The following is a 22,753-nucleotide window of genomic DNA, read 5'->3' on the forward strand; positions in this document are numbered from 1 at the left end:
TTGATTCTGCCGGCAAGCTTTCATATGACATATCTATTTGCATCCCAAGTGTTAGCTACTCAGTTAACTCATCCATTAAAGTGCAGCTGATTCTGAATCATAGGTCTATTCCCTCCTCAATGATAACTCAAAGCAGTAGTCAAAATATTTTAAAGTGACTAATAGGTAGGAAAGATTGGAACCTGAAGGGCCTTTAGTCATGCTTCAAAAAATGAGACAAATTTGCTATAGCAGGCATGTCTTTTTTGCATGCACCATCAGCAATTTTATAAAGGTGCTGTGCAAAAAAGTAGCAGTCACATACACACACAAGCCCCAACAATTTTTGGGAACATACCTGTTTGAATGAGCCACTCAGCCAAAAGGTTTACTGTCTGAGCTACAGCAGTATAGTTATCTGATAAGAGCTGGATCACATTCTCTGGAGAGCCACCTGCTTGGAAATACCTGTTAAAAGATGCAGGCACCACTTTGAGCCAAACTCTAAAAAAAATCAAGGAGTATCAAATTTCGAAGCAAATTGCCCCTTAACTGAGCCATTCCTACCATTCCCTCTTCCACCCACACCACCCCAATCACCCTGCCGTTACCTTTTCAAAGTATTAAATATGGAGGGCTCCATGATGTAATCTCGGGTGGAAAATTTCTGCAAACATTCTTGCTGGACACCAGCGTCATCTTCTTCACCATATTCATCATCTTGCTGTTTGAAAGTGCAGAACTGCAAACTGTTATTTCCCCCACCACACTGGATTTCTGTTAGAATACACTTGTTGGCAAAGTTAGCCCCCCCCCCCCCATTTTGAGGAATGTGGTTAGAAAAAAAACAACAGAAAAAAACAGCAACACATATTAAACTGCTTCATCCTGTGGCTACAACGTTAACAGCCATACAGGCACAGGAACATAGGATGCTATCTTTTATTGGGGAAGATTATTGGTCTGTCTAGGTCAGTTTTACCAATGCCTAGCCAGCGTAGGGTGCAACCCAGACAACAAAGCTAATGGTCTGGGATGATGGGAGTTGGAGGCAAATAAACATCCAGACAGCAGCATGTTTAGGCTACTCCTAGCAGTTCTAGCAACTAGCAGTTCTCCAGAGCCTCTAGCAGGAGGGTAGACCATGGGAGCAACAACAGAACGTCCAGGTGCCCCCTTTTAATGACAAGAATACAAAGCTGAAAATGAATGAACTGCAGCTAAAATATTATGTTCATTTCCCACATGGTCTCGTAGTCCTTCCCCTAATGGTCTTAAGAGAGTCTCTTCTCCAGTCTTTGGAAGTGAGGAGGCAGAAAAAGGTCCTCTTTTCCTTCCAACTCTGCAGTTTAGATCTGAAATCTAAGGAGCAGTACTGCGCCCAGAGCTCAAAACTTCTCACCCTAATGAAATTCCCTATCGCAAAACCGAATGGTGTTCATGCAATAACACAACAATAATAAAATGAGGAGCAACACTTCCCGCGTTGCCCTCTTGGTGCTGCTTTGGAACACTTTTATTGTGTAAATAATGTTGTCTTGTCTTTTCTTTTTCTCTTTTGATTTTTTTAAATTTCTTATCTTTGTTATTTCTTTATATTTTTCCTCTTTTTTACTTCTTTATAAATTTTCTATTTTCCACATAATTTTCTTTTTCTTCGTATGTAAAGAGATAGCATACAATGTTTGTATAGATATGTAAATTTTCAATCAATAAAGAATAATTTTTTTAAAAAAAATAATAATTTACTACCTACAGTTTTCCTGAAAATAAATCAATCCCCCGGGAAGGAGGGGGAAATAAGGCTTCCGGCTTGTGCACAGCCTCAGGGAAAAAAAGGGGGGGTTGGGGAATAATAAATAACAACAATAAAACCCTCCCCGAAAGAGCTCCCTCCGCGGCCCCGCTCTCACCGCCCCTCCGTCGCCGCCGTCGTCCCCCCACTCGGCGGCCGCGCTGCCTCCCAGGTAGTCGGGCTCCTCCATGGGCTCCGCTCGACCGCAGGCCACGTCCGCCTCCCCGCCTCCCTCGAAGGGCCCTCAGGCGCCGAGGCCGCAGAGGCACGAAAAGGGAAGAGAAGCCACGCGCACGGACGAATTCCGGGCTTCTTCTGACGGTTTTATTGATTCGCCTCGCCCCTCCCCCCCCCAGGGGCGGCTTACAGGTTTATAGGCTTCTTTTCCATTGTCGGTTACTATTCTTAGACTCATTTATATCCCGGGACAAAGAAAAAAGTGGCTTACGGTTTGGTTTGCTCGCTCGCTGCTTATTCGCTCCTTCGTTTCAGAATATTTTGCACACCGTTTGATGGTGTGTTTCCCCCCCCCCGAAAAACCAGCCTCTAAGTGGGTTTAAAGGTAAAGGGACCCCTGACCATTAGGTCCAGTCGTGGCCAACTCTGGGGTTGTGGTGCTTATCTCGCTTTATTGGCCGAGGGAGCCAGTGTACAGCTTCCGGATCATGTGGCCAGCATGACTAAGCCGCTTCTGGTGAACCAGAGCAGCGCACGGAAACGCCGTTTACCTTCCCGCTGGAGCGGTACCTATTTATCTACTTGCACTTTGACGTGCTTTCGAACTGCTAGGTTGGCAGGAGCAGGGACTGAGCAACCGGAGCTCACCCCGTTGCAGGGATTCAAACCGCCAATCTTCTGATCAGCAAGTCCTAGGCTCTGTGCTTTAACCCACAGTGCTACCCGCGTCTAGCAGTCATGAAATTAAAAGACGCCTGCTTCTTGGGAGAAAAGCAATGAGAAACCTAGACAGCGTGTTAAAAAGCAGAGACATCCCCTTGCGGAAAAAGGTAAAAGGCGGATCTACACGGATCCTCATGAATTCATATGATTTTTTCATTCAAATTAAATAAAACAACCATGATATTGTAGACCATGTCTTACTCTGTAGAAAGCATCAAAAAAATCACGCATCCACTGTTTCGGGGGGGCGCAGGGGCGCAAAAACATGGTTAAAAAACACGGATCCTCATGGATCCTCATGATTTTTCCACTAGATCAGCCCAAAGTCACCATCAGATCAAAGATCATGGCCATGGGCACAGCATCCACCACAAAAATCACGGATCCACGGCTTCCTGGCGAAACCGTGGCCCAAAAACGTGGTTTTCAAGAACGGATCTTCATGGATCCACACGCTTTCTGCATCGGGCCAACCCAAACTCACCGTCAAATCACATATCATAGTAAGGGGCACAGCCTACACCACAAAAAACTCGGATCCACGCCTGCCTGGCCACGCCCTGGCCCAAAAATGTGGTTCCGAAGCACGGATCCTCATGAATCCTCATGATTTTTGCACTAGATCAGCCCAAAGTCACCATCAGATCAAACATCATGGCCATGGGCACAGCATGCAACACAAAAATCACAGATCCACGACTTCCTGGTGAAACCGTGGCCCAAAAACTTGGTTCCAAACCACAGATCCTCATGGATCCTCACGCTTTTTGCATCGGGCCACCCCAAACTCACCGTCAAATCACACATCATGTCCAGAGGCACAGCCTGCACCATAAAAATCACGGATCCACGCCTGCCTGGCCATACCATGGCCCAAAAACGTGGTTTGAAGCACGGATCCTCATGGATCCTCACGCTTTTTGCATTGGGCCACCCCAAACTCACCGTCAAATCACACATCATTCCCAGGGGCACAGCCTGCACCACAAAAAACTCGGATCCATGGCTTCCTGACCATACCGTGGCCCAAAAACGTGGTTTTGAAGCACGGATCCTCATGGATCCTCACGCTTTTTGCATTGGGCCAACCCAAACTCACCGTCAAATCACACATCATGTCCAGGGGCACTGCCTGCACCACAAAAAACTCGGATCCACGGCTTCCTGGCCACTCCATGGCCCAAAAACGTGGTTTTGAAGCACGGATCCTCATGGATCCTCACGCTTTTTGCATTGGGCCAACCCAAACTCACCGTCAAATCACACATCATGTCCAGGGGCACTGCCTGCACCACAAAAAACTCGGATCCACGGCTTCCTGGCCACTCCATGGCCCAAAAACGTGGTTCCGAAGCACGGATCCTCATGGATCCTCACGCTTTTTGCATTGGGCCACCCCAAACTCACCGTCAAATCACACATCATGTTCAGGGGCACTGCCTGCACCACAAAAAACTCGGATCCACGGCTTCCTGGCCACTCCATGGCCCAAAAACGTGGTTCCAAAGCACGGATCCTCATGGATCCTCACACTTTTTGCATTGGGCCACCCCAAACTCACCGTCAAATCACACATCATTCCCAGGGGCACAGCCTGCACCACAAAAAACTCGGATCCACGGCTTCCTGGCCACTCCATGGCCCAAAAACGTGGTTCCAAAGCACGGATCCTCATGGATCCTCACGCTTTTTGCATTGGGCCACCCCAAACTCACCGTCAAATCACACATCATAGCCAGGAGCACAGCCTGCACCACAAAAACTCGGATCCACGGCTTCCTGGCCACTCCATGGCCCAAAAACGTGGTTCCGAAGCACGGATCCTCATGGATCCTCACGCTTTTTGCATTGGGCCAACCCAAACTCACTGTCAAATCACACATCATGTCCAGGGGCACTGCCTGCACCACAAAAAACTCGGATCCACGGCTTCCTGGCCACTCCATGGCCCAAAAACGTGGTTTTGGAGCACGGATCCTCATGGATCCTCACGCTTTTTGCACTAGATCAGCCCAAACTCACCATCAAATCACACATCATTCCCAGGGGCACAGCCTGCACCACAGAAAACTCGGATCCACGGCTTCCTGACCATACCGTGGCCCAAAAACGTGGTTTCGAAGCACGGATCCTCATGGATCCTCACACTTTTTGCATTGGGCCAACCCAAACTCACTGTCAAATCACACATCATGTCCAGGGGCATAGCTTACACCACAAAAAACTCGGATCCACGGCTTCCTGGCCACTCCAAGGCCCAAAAACGTGGTTCCGAAGCACGGATCCTCATGGATCCTCACGCTTTTTGCATTGGGCCAACCCAAACTCCCTGTCAAATCACATATCATGGCCAGGGGCACAACATCCACCACAAAAAACTCGGATGCATGGCTGCCTGGCCATACCGTGGCCCAAAAACGTGGTTTTGAAGCATGGATTCCCATGGATCTTCATGATTTTTGCACAAGATCAGCCCAAAGTCATCATCAGATCAAACTTCATGGCCAGGGGCACAGCATCCACCACAAAAATCACGGATCCACAGCTTCCTGGCCATACTGTGGCCCAAAAACGTGGTTCCGAACCACGGATCCTCATGGATCCTCACACTTTTTGCATTGGGCCAGCCCAAACTCACTGTCAAATCACACATCATGTCCAGGGATACAACTTGCACCAAAGAAATCTAGGATCCACAGCTTCCTGTTCATACCACTGCCCAAAAACGTGGTTTTGAAGCACGGATCCTCATGGATCCTCACACTTTTCGCATTGGGCCAACCCAAACACACCGTTAAATCACACATCATGTCCAGGGGCACAGCCTGCACCACAAAAATCATGGATCCATGGCTTCCTGGTCATACTGTGGCCCAAAAATATGGTTTTGAAGCATGGATCCTCATGGATCTTCACGCTTTTTGCACTAGATCAGCCCAAATTCACCGTCAAATCACACATCATGGCCAGGGATACAACTTGCACCACAAAAAAATAGGATCCACGGCTTCCTGGCCATACCGTGGCCCAAAAACGTGGTTTTGAAGCACGGATCCTCATGGATCCTCACGCTTTTTGCATTGGGCCAACCCAAACCCACTGTCAAATCACATATCATACCAAGGGGCACAGCCTACACCACAAAAAACTCGGATCCACGCCTGCCTGGCCATACCGTGGCCCAAAAACGTGGTTCCGAAGCATGGATCCTCATGGATCCTGTTGATTTTTGCACAAGACCAGCCCAAAATCACCATCAGATCAAGCATCATGGCCAGGGGCACAGAATCCACCACAAAAATCACGGATCCACGGCTTCCTGGTCATACCGTGGCCCAAAAACATGGTTTTGAACCACGGATCCTCATGGATCCTCATGCTTTTTGCACTAGATCAGCCCAAACTCACCGTCAAATTACACATCATGGCCATGGGCACAGCCTGCACCACAAAAATCACGGATCCATGGCTTCCTGGCGACACCATAGCCCAAAAATGTAGTTTTGAAGCACGGATCCTCGTGGATCATCACACGTTTTGCATTGGGGAACCCCAAATTCACCCTTTATTCAAATATCTTGTACATAACCACAGATCTGACCACAAACATCATGGATCTACTGCCAGATGCTACCCTGGATATATTGGCCAATTTTTAGGTGGGTGTGCTGGGATGGAGGAAACGGAGTCGGCTGAATCTCTATCCATTAAAGATGGACGTCCAATGGCTGGGCCAGAATAATTTCAGTTTGGTTTGCCAGCTCCCAGCTCTTAATGGGGCGGAATAGTCACCTGTAGCCGCTATCAGGAGTCCCGGTGTGATCCTGGATGCTTCTGTCTCTATGGAGGCATTGGTCACAAATGTAGCCAAACTGGAATTTTTTCAATCTATGTCAGGTTAGGAGATTGGTACCGTACCTGTCCCTTTCCAACCTAGCCATGGTGATCCATGCAGTAGTCACCTGCAGACTAGACTACTTTAACTTGCTGTACACCTGAGCCGGGGAGTGCAGGGTATAAATGTGATAGAGAGAGTGAGAGTGAGAGAGAGAGAGATGCAGGGCTACCCTTGAGACTGCTCCAGAAACTCCAAATGGTCTAAAATGCAGATGCATGAGTTCTTACTTGGACTTTGTGGAGAGCCCACATTCAGTTGGTTGTTCATCAGCTGGATTGGCTCCAGGTGGAGTATCGAATCAGGTTCAATGTTTTGGTGCTAATCTTTAAAGCCCTAAACAGTCTGTGACCTTTCTTATCTGTGGGAATTATCTTCCAATACACCCCCCATGAGTGTGACACTCATCTAACAGCAACCTGCTGGAGGTCCCTGGCCCAAAACATATCCAGCTGTCCTCAACCAGAGCCAGAGCCTTTTTGGTGGAACGCTTTGTCTAATGAGAACCAGGGCTCAGTGCAATCTATCTCAGTTCTCTCACTTGTCATGGTGAGTGGGCTTGCACATTCCTATGACCCTTGTGAGTGAAGCCATTGGGAATCTCGTACTCCCAGCAGGGTCACCCAAGGTGGTAAGGTCAAAGAAAATTAAATATGCTCAGAGTCCTGTAGTGATTTCATGCTCTTTATTGCAGCTTGTAAAACAGTGATTGAATTCCCCCCCAAACCTCAGGCTTGATATACATTATTTACACAATGAGTCCCGTCTGATTGGCTGATTCTGCTTCCCTCCGGGAGCCTGAATGGTCTTTTCCTGCAAGCCAATCAGTTCTTGCATTCTAGGATCCTACTTGCCTATTGTTCTAGGATCCAAGCTTAGTACATAACAGGGAAGGAGTTAGACAAAGAATGATCCAAGAAGTCCTCAACGGCAGAACAGGCGGGTGATAACAAGCAGTGTGTTACAACGGCTCTGAAGGCGGATGAAGGCTGCAGCAGATAGGATCCACCAGTTTGTCGTGACTACTCATGCCATCAGAACAGAGCCCTACTGCGAAGACTGTGCGTTGGTCAGCGTGCACTAATCTACACACATAAAACAAATTCACGCACAGGCGTCTTCCAAAAACCAAACCCAACCCCCCCAAACCCTCCCCCCATGGCCATCACTAAATGGCTACTGTGGCAGGAATGTGAAGCCCCTAGTCATGAACCGACACATGGGCGGTCAGTCGTTCTGACTCAAGGAATGAGGCCGTTGAGCAGCTCAGCAGCTGTATCCATGACTGAGCAGCCCTTTTTAGGATCCACTATGCTCACCCCGAAAAGGGGAAGGGGCTGGAAACGGTGCCCTAAACATAGTATGCCTCCCTTTTTCCCTGACTGGATTACCACGCCCAGGTGGAATCTCTTTTCCTATAGTTTGAATCCATTATTCTGCATCCTAGTCTCTAGAACAGCAGAAAACAAGCTTGCTCCCTCTTCAACATGACATCCCATCAAATATTTAAACATGGCTATCATGTCACTCCTTAATCTTCTCTTCTCTAGATTAAACAAATCCAGCTCCCTAAGTCTCTCCTCATAGGGCTTGAATTCCAGACCTTTTACATTTTGGTCACCCTCCTCTGGACATGCTCCAACTTGACAATATCCTTCTTCAACTGGACACAGTATTTCAGATGTGGTCTGACCAACCAACCAGAATAGTGTGGTAGCATTCCTTCACTTGATCTAGACACTATACTCCTATTGATGCAGCCCAGAATTGCATTGGCATTCTTAGCTGCCACATCACACTGTTGACTCATATTCAGCTTGTGGTCGACTAAGACTCCCAGATCCCTTTCACAGGTACTGTTGTCAAGCCAAGTGTCCCCCACCTGTGCATTTCATTTTTTCTATCCAGGTGCAGTACCTTACATTTCTCCCTATTGAACTCCATATTGTTGGTTTTGGCCCAGCTCTCTAGGCTATTCAGGTCATTTTGAATTCTGACCCTGTCCTCTGGTGTATTAGCAACCCCTCCCAGTTTGCAGTCATTTGCAAATTTGATTAGCACACCCTCTATTCCATCATCCAAATCATTTATAAAAATATTGAATAGCACCAGGCCCAGGACAGAACCTTGTGGAACCCCAGTAGTCATTTTTTTCCAGGATGAAGGTGAGCCACTGATGAGCACTATTTGGGTTCAGCCCATCAACCAATTACAAATCCACCTAACAGTAGCTTTGTCTAGCCCACATTTTACTAGTTGTTTTGCAATAATATCATGGGGGACCTTTTCAAAGGCCTTACTGAAGTCAAGGTAAGCTGGTACAAGGGAAAGCAGGATTGTAATTACCGTAAAAATTACTGATTACTTTGGATCAGCAGTCTCAACCTAACCCGCTATGTGGGAAGAGCCACGTGTTCCTTTGGAAGGCAAGTGGAATACAGTGTGATATACTGACAGCTGTTTTAAAAGATGTAACTGTAACTTAAAATCCAGTATCAGGAAAAAAAACAAAAATAGATGGTCCCTGTGTCTTGTCCTTCAAAATAGGTTTTCCCACAGTACTGTATTATTTCTTTTGCAATCCAGGGTCTAATGGCAGCCATATCCTTTTGTATGAACTGTAATTGGGCAGCAGAAGCAATCAGATGGGCAATGGTACGTGTGAAAGGACCGTAGTCACTGGAATTACGGTACCTTGCCTGGGTATATCAGTTGGTGCAAAAAATGATCAGCTGCCAAACTATAGGGATATTTTGAATCCATCTCATACAGACATGCTAAGAAGGATGTTATTGCATCAATCACAGAGTGGTTCAATCCATGTTTGGAATCTAGATAGAGCATGGTCTTCCTTTTAAAAATGATTACTATCAGTTTCCAGTGGACTTCTCTGTCATTTACTGGAATAATCAAAACATCTTTCTTTAGCACTCCAAATCTCAAACAGTTCTTCAGAGCTTGCACTGGCAATCTTTGACATATCTGCATGAAGTGGCAAGTACGGTAAGTGGGAAAATTGTTCCATTGTGACCTAGCTCTTTGGCCATGATCACCCTGGAGGCAAGAAAGGCATCTATTATGCGATCATTTATCCAGTTTGATCCTTTCAGTGTGTTTATGTCATAGTCATACACACAGATGTTGCCAACTGAACCCAAGTCCCACGGTTTGTAGACTGAGTGTGGGGAAGGTACAGTTGTGCCATGGGGGAACTGATGTACAAATCAGTGATTTGTCCAAACACTTCTCACTTTGTGTTGAGAATATGGGGCTGCTATCAAAATAATCAATATCGGTCACTGTCAAATCCTCTTTCCCACCTTTTGGAGTGGAGGTCATCTGAGGCTGAGTGCTTTCCAGGTGTCTCATAGTCAGTTGGTGATCTTAAGGAGTCAAACCCCTCAGCAGCCTGCACTGAATCAGATGCTGGAGCTACTGTTATCTTTTCCTGCAGTCTGGGGAACTTTCTTCCCGATCTACTCTTCTGTCTTTTATTTCACTTCAACTGTGTGAGCTGCAACTGGCAAGGCTTCCCTGGTTCTGGTGGCATGCCGATAGATTTTGTGGCAGCTATAATATGGTAACAAGTCCTGGATGATGTCCTGTACGGACTGTGCATGCATGGCTGCCCGTATGGTCGCCAGGAGAGCGGCTGCCCATACAGCCTGTACGGCCGCCGTGAGAGGAGCTGCCTGTACGGACGCTATGCGAGCAGCAGCCTGTACAGTCGCCGCGAGAGCAGCTGCCCGTATGGCCCATACGGTCGCTGCGAGAGGGGCTGCCTGTACAGTTGCCGCAAGAGCGGCAGCCAGTACAGCGACCTTACTGTCACTCTCCCCCCAGCATGGCACCCTGGGGCACCATCACCCCGCTGCCCCTTCATACGCCCCTGTAGTCAGTCAAATGTACCATGAACAATCTGAAGTCATGCTGGGCACAATTCACCACTAATCCTGTTCTTTTTCTAAAAACACGTGGTGGACTCCAGGAAAGCTGTCAGCAGGCAACATGATTCCCATGGGCACCACGTTGGAAACCCCCTATTTCAAAGTTTGCACTGACAAAATCTGTTCTCAAAAAAACTTGCAGTTAAACCTCCATTTATAATTACTACCCCTGCAAAGCAACCAACTTTTGTCCCAAAACCATTTGTAGCTGAATTGACGCAAGACAGGTGATTGTTTTTCATGGTTACTTTGGTGGTCTCCATCTAGTTGGTTTGATAATTTACATTCACAGGTAAGATCATCACAATCTCTGCCTTGGACATTCTTGAGGTTTAGCAGTGTCAAAAATTTCCAGGTGCAGTTCTTCACAGTGGAAGCTATGAATATGAATGTCATTTTATTTCAGTGTTCTTGCTAATGCAGAACCATTTCAGATAGCGTTTGTATTTCGGTCATTCCATGGACATTGGTGTGATCTTACAATATAATTTGGTGGAGTCCATTTAACAATCATGCCGATCCATGAGGATTAAAGTATTTAATATAGTGTTTGTTCCTTGGCTGTGCTCTGTGGTTTTTGTGGTTCGTTCTGTGGTCATATACATCATGTGTGATTTGATAGTGATTTCATGGTGACCAAACATAAAAAAAACCTAAGGATCCATGGGGATCTGTGCTTCATGAGAATCTTTTTACAGCATGGCAGTGCCCCAAAGTGATCTGGCCATGAGCAGCATAGGTGGTTGGGTAATGAATATGGGGCGACCCAGAAAACTGTGGAGCCGTAAATTTTAAAAATATATATATATATTCAATTTTATAAGGATAAGGAAGTACAGAAAGGGAAACGGGGGAGGGGATAGATAGATAGATAGATAGATAGATAGATAGATAGATAGATTAGAAATTTAAAAGACCTATAAAGATTATCAGATCCTACAAAGTACTACTACTACTACTACTACTACTACTACTACTACTACTACTACAAATATATTTGTACCCTGCCCATCTGGCTGGGTTTCCCCAGCCACTCTGGGTGGCTTCCCAAAAAATGAAATAAAAATACATTAAAAAGTCACACATTAAAAACGTCCCTAAACAGGGCTGTCGTCAGATGTCTTCTAAATGTCAGGTAGTTGTTTATCTCTTTGACATCTAATGGGACGACATTCCACAGGGCGGGCGCCACAACCAAGAAGGCCCTCTGCCTGGTTCCTTGTCACTTTGCTTCTCACAGTGAGGGAACCACCAGAAGGCCCTCGGTGCTGGACATCAGTGTCTGGGCAGAATGATGGGCGTGGAGATGCTCCTTCAGGTATACTGCATCGAGGCCGTTTAGGGCTTTAAAGGTCAGCACCAACACTTTGAATTGTGCTCAGAAATGTACTGGGAGCCAATGTAAGTCTTTCAGGACATGTGTTATATGGTCTTGGTGGCCACTCCCAGTCACCAGACTAGCTGCTGCGTTCTGGATTAGTTGTAGTTTCTGGGTCACCTTCAAAGGTAGCCCCACGTAGAGGACATTGCAGTAGTCCAAGCGGAAGATAACAAGAGCATGCACCACTCTAGTGAGGCAGTCTCCGGGCAGGTAGGGTCTCAGCCTGTGTACCAGATGGAGCTGGTAGACAGCTGCCCTGGATACAGAATTGACCTGCACCTCCATGGACAGCTGTGAGTCCAAAATGACTCCCAGGCTGTGCACCTGGCCCTTCAGGGGCACAGTTACCCCATTCTGGACCAGGGAGTCCTTCACACCAGCCCACCCCCTGTCCCCCAAGAACAGAACTTCATTATTGTCAGGATTCAACCTCAATCCACTAGCTGCCATCCATCCTCCAACCGCCTCCAAGCACTCACACAGGACCTTCACCACCTTCACTGGTTCTGAGTTGAAAGAGAGGTAGAGTTGGGTATCATCCGCATATTGATGGACACCAAGCCCAAACCCCCTGATGATCTCTCCCAGCAGCTTCCTGTAGATGTTAAAAAGCATGGAGGGGAGGACGGAACCCCGAGGCACCCCACAAGTAAGTCTGAACACTCATCCCCCACCACAACTTTCTGGACACAGCCCAGGAGGAAGGAGCAGAACCACTGTATAACAGTGCCCTCAGCTCCCAGCTCCTCTAGACGGTCCAGAAGGATGTTATGATCGATTGTCGCGACCAAGGCAGTTTCAGTCCCATGAGGAGACCTGAATCCCAATTGGAAGGGATCCAAATGGTCTGCATCCTCCAGGCGTGCCTGGAGTTGTTCAGCAACCACCCGCTCAATCACCTTGCCCAAGAATGGAAGATTTGAGGCTGGGCGATAGTTGGCCATACTGGCCGGGTCTGAAGATGTTTTTTTAAGAAGCGGTTTAATGACCGCCTCTTTCAGCTGGTCTGGGAATGCCCCCTCACAGAGGGAAGCATTCACCACCCCACGAAGCCCATTGCCCAGCCCTTCCCGGCTTGCTTTTATTAGCCAGGATGGGCAAGGATCAAGGAGACAGGTGGTTGGTTTCACGCATCCAAGCAACCTGTCCACATTCTCGGGGGTAACGGATTGAAATTAATTCCATGCAACTTGACCAGACAGGGCTCTAGCACTCTCTCGCCCCGACCCTGCTCCCACGGTGGTGTCTACCTCCTTCCGAATATGAGCAACTTTATCTGCATAAAAATTTGAAAAATCGTTGCAGGAGGTCTTGGGGTCTTTACAAGGCCCCGGTGGTAAAGGTGGTTCCATTAAATTGCAAACCACCTGAAAGAGTCTCCTGCTACTATTTTCTGTAGATGCTATAGAGGCGGTGAAGAAAGTCTTCTTCGCCATTGCTATCGCCACTTGGTAGGCTCGACATTGAGCTCTAACCTGTGTCCGGTCCAATTCAGAATGAGTTTTCTGCCACTGGCACTCAAGCCGTCTCAGCGATTGTTTCCTCACCCGCAGCTCCAAAGAAAACCACGGGGCTGTCAGGGCTCCATGCAGTCGGAGAGGGCGCTTCGGAGCCAGACAGTCGATAGCCCTGGTCAACTCCACATTCCAGCGGGCCACCAGGGAATCAGCTGAAAGGCCATCAACATGGGATAAAGCATGCCCTACCACTCTCTGGAAACCATTTGGATTCATTAAGTGGCGGGGGCAGACCATCCACATTGGTCCCACCTCCCTGCAGAGGAGAAGGGTCACGGAGAAGTCCAGTTGCACCAGGAAGTGATCTGACCATGGCACTTCTTTTGTTTCACTTTTACCTAGTGTCATATCAGCCATGTCACTATTGGTGAACACTAGGTCTAAGGCATGTCCGTGACTATGAGTTGGGCCAAACTTATTCAGGGACAGCCCCATGGAGGCCATGCTTTCCACGAAGTCCCAAGCAGCCCCTTGTAAGGTCATGTTGGCATGGATGTTAAAATCCCCTAGGACAACCAAACTAGGTATCTCCAGGAGAACATCCGCGATGACCTGAAGCAGCTCGGGCAGGGAATCCTTGGAGCAGCGGGGAGGTCAGTACACCAAAAGGAATCCTGTACTGCCCCTATTGCCCAGCTTCCAGAACATGCACTCAGAGAACTGGGTCTTTCATATGCACAGAAGCGCCAAATTGCACCAGTGCCTGTGCAGACGTGGCGCTTCAGGATGCGAATGCTGTGGGTTGCGGACGTGCCTCAGTCATGGGTTATGTCTGCAACCCGAGGTTCCACTGTACCAATTTTGTTTTAGGGCTTAATTTGCAGTAAATTTTATTCCTTTATTCATAATTGTTCTCACTGTTCTACTGTGAACTGCTCTTAAAATTTTTGCATCCATTTTGTCATATAAGGTTTTGCTTGTTCGGGCTTGGTGTCATATTTGAGTAATAGTTTATAAATTTTACCCAGAAGGTAGAACTCTGTTATGATGGACTCAGATTCTATCTTTTCACTGATTTTCACTGTATGTTTGCCATACAGTCTTTCTTGAATCTGGATATTAGTTGACAGTATGTAAGCAGTTTCATATTTTTTCTCCTCTTTAATACTTTGGCATGTATTTGATCTGTTCTTGAAGATGAACCATATCTTGGTACAATATATACCGTATTTTTCACTCTATAGGACGCACCGAACCATAGGAGGGGGAGAACAAGGGAAAAAAAAATATCCCCCTCTCCGCTCAGCGCCCCTTCAGCGAAGCGGGATGAGAAACGGAGCCCCTTCCATTTCTCCTCCAGCTTCACTGAAGGGGCGCTGCGCAGAGAGGAAACATTGTGCAGTGCCTCTCCAGAGAAGCAAAGCCTGGAGAGCAAGAGGGATCGGTGTGCACCGACCCCTCTCGTTCTCCAGGCTTCAGGCGGCTTACCACAAGCCTTCGGAGATCAGCAGGAACTTGTGCTGTGCTCCAAAGGCTTCAGGCAGCTATCCCTGAAGCCTGGACAGCGAGAAGGGTCGGTGCGCACCGACTCCTCTCGCTCTCCAGGCTTCAGCGAAAGCAACGCGTAGCCTCTGGAGCGTGGAGGGAGCACTCCCTCTGCACTTCGGAGGCTTCGTGTTGCTATCGCTGAAGCCAAGGAGCCTGCATTCGCTCCATAGGACGCACACACATTTCCCCTAATTTTTGGAGGGTAAAAAGTTGTCCTATAGAGCGAAAAATACGGTAGTCAAATATTCTCCTATTGGCTCTAATAATAATATTGCAGTGGTGACATTAACAGTGCAGGTAAGGGGATTTTTGTGATTTTTGTAGTGCAACTCATGATTTGTGAGTGGTGCCCGTGGCTATGATGTGTGATTTGATGGTGAGTTTGGGGAGCCCCAATGCGAAAAGAGTGAGGATCCTTGAGGATCCGTGCTTCAAAACTACCTTTTTGGGCAATGGCGCTTCCAGGAAGCCGTGGATCCATAATTTTTATGGTGCAGGCTCTGCTCCTGGCTATGACGTGTGATTTGACAGTGAGTTTGGGTTGGCCCAATTCAAAAAGCGTGAGGATCCATGAGGATCCGTGCTTCAAAACCACATTTTTGGGCCATGGCATTGCCAGGAAGCAGTGGATCCAAGTTTTTTGTGGTGCAGGCTGTGCCCCTGGACATGATGTGTGATTTGACAGTGAGTTTGGGGTGGCCCAATGCAAAAAGCGTGAGGATCCATGAGGATCCGTGCTTCGGAACCACGTTTTTGGGCCATGGAGTGACCAGGAAGCCGTGGATCCGAGTTTTCTGTGGTGCAGGCTGTGCCCCTGGGAATGATGTGTGATTTGACGGTGAGTTTGGGTTGGCCCAATGCAAAAAGAGTGAGGATCCATGAGGCTCCGTGCTTCAAAACCACATTTTTGGGCCATGGCATTGCCAGGCAGGCGTGGATCCGATTTTTTTGTGGTGCAGGCTGTGCCCCTGGGAATGATGTGTGATTTGACGGTGAGTTTGGGGTGGCCCAATGCAAAAAGCGTGAGGATCCATGAGGATCCGTGCTTCAAAACCACATTTTTGGGCCTTGGAGTGGCCAGGAAGCCGTGGATCCGAGTTTTTTGTGGTGCAGGCAGTGCCCCTGGACATGATGTGTGATTTGACAGTGAGTTTGGGTTGGCCCAATGCAAAAAGAGTGAGGATCCATGAGGATCCGTGCTTTAAAACTACCTTTTTGGGCCATGGAGTGGCCAGGCAGGCGTGGATCCGATTTTTTTGTGGTGCAGGCTGTGCCCCTGGGAATGATGTGTGATTTGACGGTGAGTTTGGGGTGGCCCAATGCAAAAAGCGTGAGGATCCATGAGGATCCGTGCTTCAAAACCACATTTTTGGGCCATGGCATTGCCAGGAAGCAGTGGATCCAAGTTTTTTGTGGTGCAGGCTGTGCCCCTGGACATGATGTGTGATTTGACAGTGAGTTTGGGGTGGCCCAATGCAAAAAGTGTGAGGATCCATGAGGATCCGTGCTTCGGAACCACGTTTTTGGGCCATGGAGTGACCAGGAAGCCGTGGATCCGAGTTTTCTGTGGTGCAGGCTGTGCCCCTGGGAATGATGTGTGATTTGACAGTGAGTTTGGGTTGGCCCAATGCAAAAAGAGTGAGGATCCTTGAGGATCCGTGCTTTAAAACCACGTTTTTGGGCCATGGAGTGGCCAGGCAGGCGTGGATCCGATTTTTGTGTGGTGCAGGCTGTGCCCCTGGGAATGATGTGTGATTTGACGGTGAGTTTGGGGTGGCCCAATGCAAAAAGCGTGAGGATCCATGAGGATCCGTGCTTCAAAACCACATTTTGGGGCCATGGCATTGCCAGGAAGCAGTGGATCCGAGTTTTTTGTGGTGCAGGCTGTGCCCCTGGACATGATGTGTGATTTGACAGTGAGTTTGGGGTGGCCAAATGCAAAAAGCGTGAGGATCCATGAGGATCCGTGCTTCGGAACCACGTTTTTGGGCCATGGAGTGACCAGGAAGCCGTGGATCCGAGTTTTCTGTGGTGCAGGCTGTGCCCCTGGGAATGATGTGTGATTTGACAGTGAGTTTGGGTTGGCCCAATGCAAAAAGAGTGAGGATCCATGAGGATCCGTGCTTTAAAACCACGTTTTTGGGCCACGGTATGGTCAGGAAGCCGTGGATCCGAGTTTTTTGTGGTGTAGGCTGTGCCCCTGGGAATGATGTGTGATTTGACAGTGAGTTTGGGTTGGCCCAATGCAAAAAGCGTGAGGATCCATGAGGATCCGTGCTTCAAAACCACGTTTTTGGGCCTTGGAGTGGCCAGGAAGCCGTGGATCCGAGTTTTTTGTGGTGCAGGCAGTGCCCCTGGACATGATGTGTGATTTGACAGTGAGTTTGGGTTGGCCCAATGCAAAAAGCGTGAGGATCCATGAGGATCCGTGCTTTAAAACCACGTTTTTGGGCCTTGGATTGGCCAGGAAGCCGTGGATCCGAGTTTTTTGTGGTGCAGGCAGTGCCCCTGGACATGATGTGTGATTTGACAGTGAGTTTGGGTTGGCCCAATGCAAAAAGCGTGAGGATCCATGAGGATCCGTGCTTCGGAACCACGTTTTTGGGCCTTGGAGTGGCCAGGAAGCCGTGGATCCGAGTTTTCTGTGGTGCAGGCTGTGCCCCTGGACATGATGTGTGATTTGACGGTGAGTTTGTGTTGGCCCAATGCAAAAAGAGTGAGGATCCATGAGGATCCGTGCTTTAAAACCACGTTTTTGGGCCATGGAGTGGCCAGGCAGGCGTGGATCCGATTTTTTTGTGGTGCAGGCTGTGCCCCTGGGAATGATGTGTGATTTGACGGTGAGTTTGGGTTGGCCCAATGCAAAAAGCGTGAGGACCCATGAGGATCCGTGCTTCAAAACAACGTTTTTGGGCCACGGTATGGTCAGGAAGCCGTGGATCCGTGATTTTTGTGGTGCAGGCTGTGCCTCTGGACATGATGTGTGATTTGACGGTGAGTTTGGGGTGGCCCGATGCAAAAAGCGTGAGGATCCATGAGGACCCGTGCTTCAAAACCACGTTTTTGGGCCACGGTATGGTCAGGAAGCCGTGGATCCGTGATTTTTGTGGTGCAGGCTGTGCCCCTGGACATGATGTGTGATTTGATGGTGAGTTTGGGGTGGCCTGATGCAAAAAGCGTGAGGATCCATGAAGATCCGTTCTTGAAAACCACGTTTTTGGGCCACGGTTTCGCCAGGAAGCCGTGGATCCGTGATTTTTGTGGTAGATGCTGTGCCCATGGCCATGATGTTTGATCTGATGGTGACTTTGGGTTGATCTAGTGCAAAAATCACAAGGATTCATGAGGATCCGTGCTTCGGAACCACGTTTTTGGGCCAGGGCGTGGTCAGGCAGGCGTGGATCTGAGTTTTTTGTGGTGTAGGTTGTGCCCCTGGCTATGATGTGTGATTTGACAGTGAGTTTGGGTTGGTCCAATGCAAAAAGTGTGAGGATCCATGAGGATCTGTTCTTGAAAACCACGTTTTTGTGCCATGGTATGGCCAGGAAGCCATGGATCCGTGATTTCTGTGGTGGATGTTGTGCCCCTGGACATGATGTGTAATTTGAAAGTGAGTTTGGGCTAATCTAGTGCAAAAATCATGAGGATTCATGAGGATCCGTGTTTTTTAACCATGTTTTTGCGCCATTGCGGCACCACGAAACAGTGGATGCGTGATTTTTTTGGTTCCTCCTACAGACTAAGATGTGGTCTACAGTAGCATGGTGTTTTTATTTTGTTTCAATATAAAAATCATATGAATTCATGAGGATCCGTGCCTCGGATCCATGTTTTTATGGTACTGCAGCGCGGCAAAGTGTTGGATCCACGTTTTTTATAGTCCAGTTTGTAGGCGTGCCTTCTAGGTGTGATTTGACACTGCATTTGTTGGAATTAATTTTTAAAAAGTGGAGGATCCATGAGGATCCGTGTAGATCCGCCTTTTATGCAGACCCTCACCTTGCCAACAAAGGTCCGTATAGTTAAAGGTTTGGTTTTCCCAGTAGTGATGTATGGAAGTGAGAGCTGGACCATAAAGAAGGCTGATCGCCGAAGAACTGATGCCTTTGAATAATGGTGCTGGAGGAGATTCTTGAGAGTCCCATGGACTGCAAGAAGATCAAACCTCTCCATTCTTAAGGCAATCAGCCCTGAGTGCTCACTGGAAGGACAGATCCTGAAGCTGAGGCTCCAATACTTTGGCCACCTCATGAGAAGAGAAGACTCCCTGGAAAAGACCCTGATGTTGGGAAAGATGGAGGGCACAAGGAGAAGGGGATGACAGAGGACGAGATGGTTGGACAGTGTTCTTGAAGCTACGAACATGAGTCTGACCAAACTGCGGGAGGCAGTGGAAGACAGGAGTGCCTGGCGTGCTGTGGTCCATGGGGTCACGAAGAGTCGGACACGATTTAACCAAGAAGAAAATGCGGGAGGGGGGGACGACTACAGCCTTACTTAAAAACATATAAAAGTGAAAATGCTAACACCGGCGTGGATCATTTAAAAACAAGCACAAAAGAAAACTAAAACTATATCTGTCCATATCTACAAAAATAAAATAAATCCCCTAGGAGTTGGCTCCTATGCGCAGCCACGTGAAAAGTTGTTTGCATCTCGCCCTCGCCTTCTGTAAACTGGGAGGCACTTGAAAATGGCTTCTTGATCTGAACCAGGAATAGCCCCATCCCAGACTAAGGTAGCTCCCTCTTCAATGTGTGCCTCTGTGCCACGGCAAGGTGGTTTGTGGGTAATGGTAGGCGGAGAGGGGAAGCTTGTAAGGACCACGTGGGGCGAGACTTCCGGGAGTAGAGCGATGCTCTTCCCTCTCCGGAGTCGCCTATGATACCATAGAGATAAGAAGCGGGTATTGCAATAGGGGACCGTCAGGGATGGGTGCAGCCTGGCTTTGCCTCCTGTGCAGGCGGCGTGAAATGCAATGCAACGCTTCCAATTTAAAACTGGGATTTGCAATTCAATGCTCCCATTTAAAAAACGTCTGCTCCCATCCTATCTGTAAGGCTCTGGACTTGGATGCTTCAGTGCAGCAGGGAGGGAAATAGCGGGCGCTTCCAAGCCTACAAAGCAGGACACGAGCTCAGCAGCACACAACGGAAGGGCAATATTGTCTGCACTGACTTGCAGCCGCTCTCCAGGATTTTAGGTTGGAGTCTTCCTTACCTGGAGAAGGATGCCAGGGGCTGGACCAAGGGACCTCTCACGGCAACGGATGCACTCATCCATGGAGCCACAACTCCCGCTTGTGGGGGGGGGGGGGGGAGAGTACCATAGCTCAGTGGCAGAGCATCAGCTTTGGATGCAGGTCGTCTCTGATTCAATCCCTAGCATCTCCAGGTGAGGCTGGGAGAGAACCAGGCCTGAGACCCTGGAGAACCACTGCCAATCAGTGCAGACAATGCTGAACTAGATGGTTTGTCTTGGTGTTTGGCAGCTTCCTACATTCCCCTCTTGTGCTGCACAGAAACTGGTATTTAGAGGCACACCACCTCTGATTCCAGAGGGAGTACACAGCCTTCAGGCCAAACCCTACACCAAAGGATAAGGTAAAAGTAAAGGGACCCCTGACCATTAGGTCCAGTCGTAGCCAACTCTGGGGTTTCGGTGCTCATCTCGCTTTATTGGCCGAGGGAGCCGGCGTACAGTCATGTGGCCAACATGACTAAGCCGCTTCTGGTGAACCAGAGCAGCGCACAGAAACGCTGTTTACCTTCCCGCAGATAAAGGTAAAGGTACCCCTGCCTGTACGGGCCAGTCGTGACCGACTCTAGGGTTGCGCGCTCATCTCGCTCAAGAGGCTGGGAGCCGGCGCCGTCCGAAGACACTTCCGGGTCATGTGGCCAGCGTGACGAAGCTGCACTGGCGAGCCAGCACCAGCGCCGCACACGGAAGCGCTGTTTACCTTCCTGCTCTAAAGCGGTATCTATTTATCTACTTGCACTTAAGGGTGCTTTCGAACTGCTAGGTGGGCAGGAGCTGGGACTGAGCAATGGGAGCTCACCCCATCACGGAGATTCGAACCGCCGACCTTCTGAGCAGCAAGTCCTATGCTCTGTGGTTTAACCCACAGCACCACCCGCATCCCTATACACCAAAGGATAAATGGACATAAATCTGATATCAGGAATCACAAGACAGAGAAACCAGTAGGAGAACACTTCAGTCTCCCAGGACATTCTATACAAGATCTCAAAGTCGCTGTCTTATTACAAAAGAATTTCAGAATAGACTGGAAAGAGAAGTTGCTGAATTGCAAATTATTACCAAACTTAAAACCATGGAGAGACCTGGTCTGAACAGAGATATTGGAATCTTACCTCATTATACATGATATTTTTAGCCATCTCACCCCTTCCTTTTTCCTGTAAGACCAATTGCAGTCGTTAACAGTCGTGAACAGGTTTACTACTACAGCCAATCACCCATTCCCACCACCCTTCTGAGTAATACTCCTCTCCACCCTCTCACTATATATAAGGGTCTGGTGACTTCTGTTTCAGTGTATCTGAAGAAGTGTGCATGCACACAAAAGCTCATACCAATAACACACTTAGTTGGTCTCTAAGGTGCTACTGGAAGGAATTTTTTTTCTTTGTTTCGTTCATGGCTAAGAGTCAGAGAAAGCTTTCCTCATTCTAGGACTTGGTCTACCTCTTTGAAATTTAATTTACAACAAATAAAAACATTTCAGATCAAAACTGAAATAGCAGAGTACGTAATAACACAGTGAAAGCACATCCATAACATTTACCTTATACACTTCTATGATTCTGTAATTATGCTTATGTTAAATTAACAAAATATATTAAATGGTTACCTTCTGAGAATATACATCACTTATCATCTAGTTCAACCCTCTGCAATGCAGGAATCTCAGCTAAATCATCCATGACAATATGGCCAATTTCCCAAACTAATTATGGTTCCTTTCCTTAAAAACCACCAGCTCCATGACCCTAACCCCAAGGTCTCCTCCTTCCCCCGCTGAGCACAAACTTATTTTGGGACATATGAGTGCACAATTCAAACAACAAACTTTTGGTACTTCAGTTGTACAAGTAAAGCATGAATTGGTGCAACATATTTCCTGTATGATTAATAAAGAGATAACACTGGCACAGGACCTAAGACTTTGCACACAATTTTCATTCTTTTAAAATATTTTTTTTTTATTTATTTAGAAGAGTGACTAGTGGGGTGCCACAGGGTTCTGTCTTGGGCCCGGTCTTATTCAACATCTTTATCAACGACTTGGATGATGGACTCAAGGGCATCCTGATCAAATTTGCAGATGACACCAAACTGGGAGGGGTGGCTAACACCCCAGAGGACAGGATCACACTTCAAAACGACCTTGACAGATTAGAGAACTGGGCAAAAACAAACAAGATGAATTTTAACAGGGAGAAATGTAAAGTATTGCACTTGGGCAAAAAAAATGAGAGGCACAAATACAAGATGGGTGACACCTGGCTTGAGAGCAGTGCATGTGAAAAGGATCTAGGAGTCTTGGTTGACCACAAACTTGACATGAGCCAACAGTGTGACGCGGCAGCTAAAAAGCCAATGCAATTCTGGGCTGCATCAATAGGAGTATAGCATCTAGATCAAGGGAAGTAATAGTGCCACTGTATTCTGTTCTGGTCAGACCTCACCTGGAGTACTGTGTCCAGTTCTGGGCACCACAATTCAAGAAGGACACTGACAAACTGGAACGTGTCCAGAGGAGGGCAACCAAAATGGTCAAAGGCCTGGAAACGATGCCTTATGAGGAACGGCTAAGGGAGCTGGGCA

At 47.9% G+C, this 22,753-nt stretch overlaps 2 protein-coding genes across 2 annotated transcripts in view; both read right to left on the reverse strand.

The window, feature by feature from the left end:
- Positions 1-2,058, reverse strand: part of NELFCD (negative elongation factor complex member C/D) — a 17,046-nt gene extending 14,988 nt beyond the window's left edge. Inside the window, exons 1-3 of the mRNA XM_083507472.1 lie at positions 1,893-2,058; positions 591-703; positions 338-447 (exon numbers count right to left, since the gene is read on the reverse strand). Coding sequence (XP_083363598.1) covers positions 338-447; positions 591-703; positions 1,893-1,964 — 295 coding nt within the window. The 5' untranslated portion in view covers positions 1,965-2,058. The remainder of the gene's footprint in view (positions 1-337; positions 448-590; positions 704-1,892) is intronic.
- The window catches only part of EDN3 (endothelin 3), a 527,748-nt gene that overhangs the window by 259,170 nt on the left and 245,825 nt on the right, over positions 1-22,753 (reverse strand). The window lies entirely within an intron of this gene.

Source organism: Podarcis liolepis (assembly GCF_965112155.1).
Source record: "Podarcis liolepis genome assembly, chromosome: 6".
Classification (NCBI taxonomy): Eukaryota; Metazoa; Chordata; class Lepidosauria; order Squamata; family Lacertidae; genus Podarcis; species Podarcis liolepis.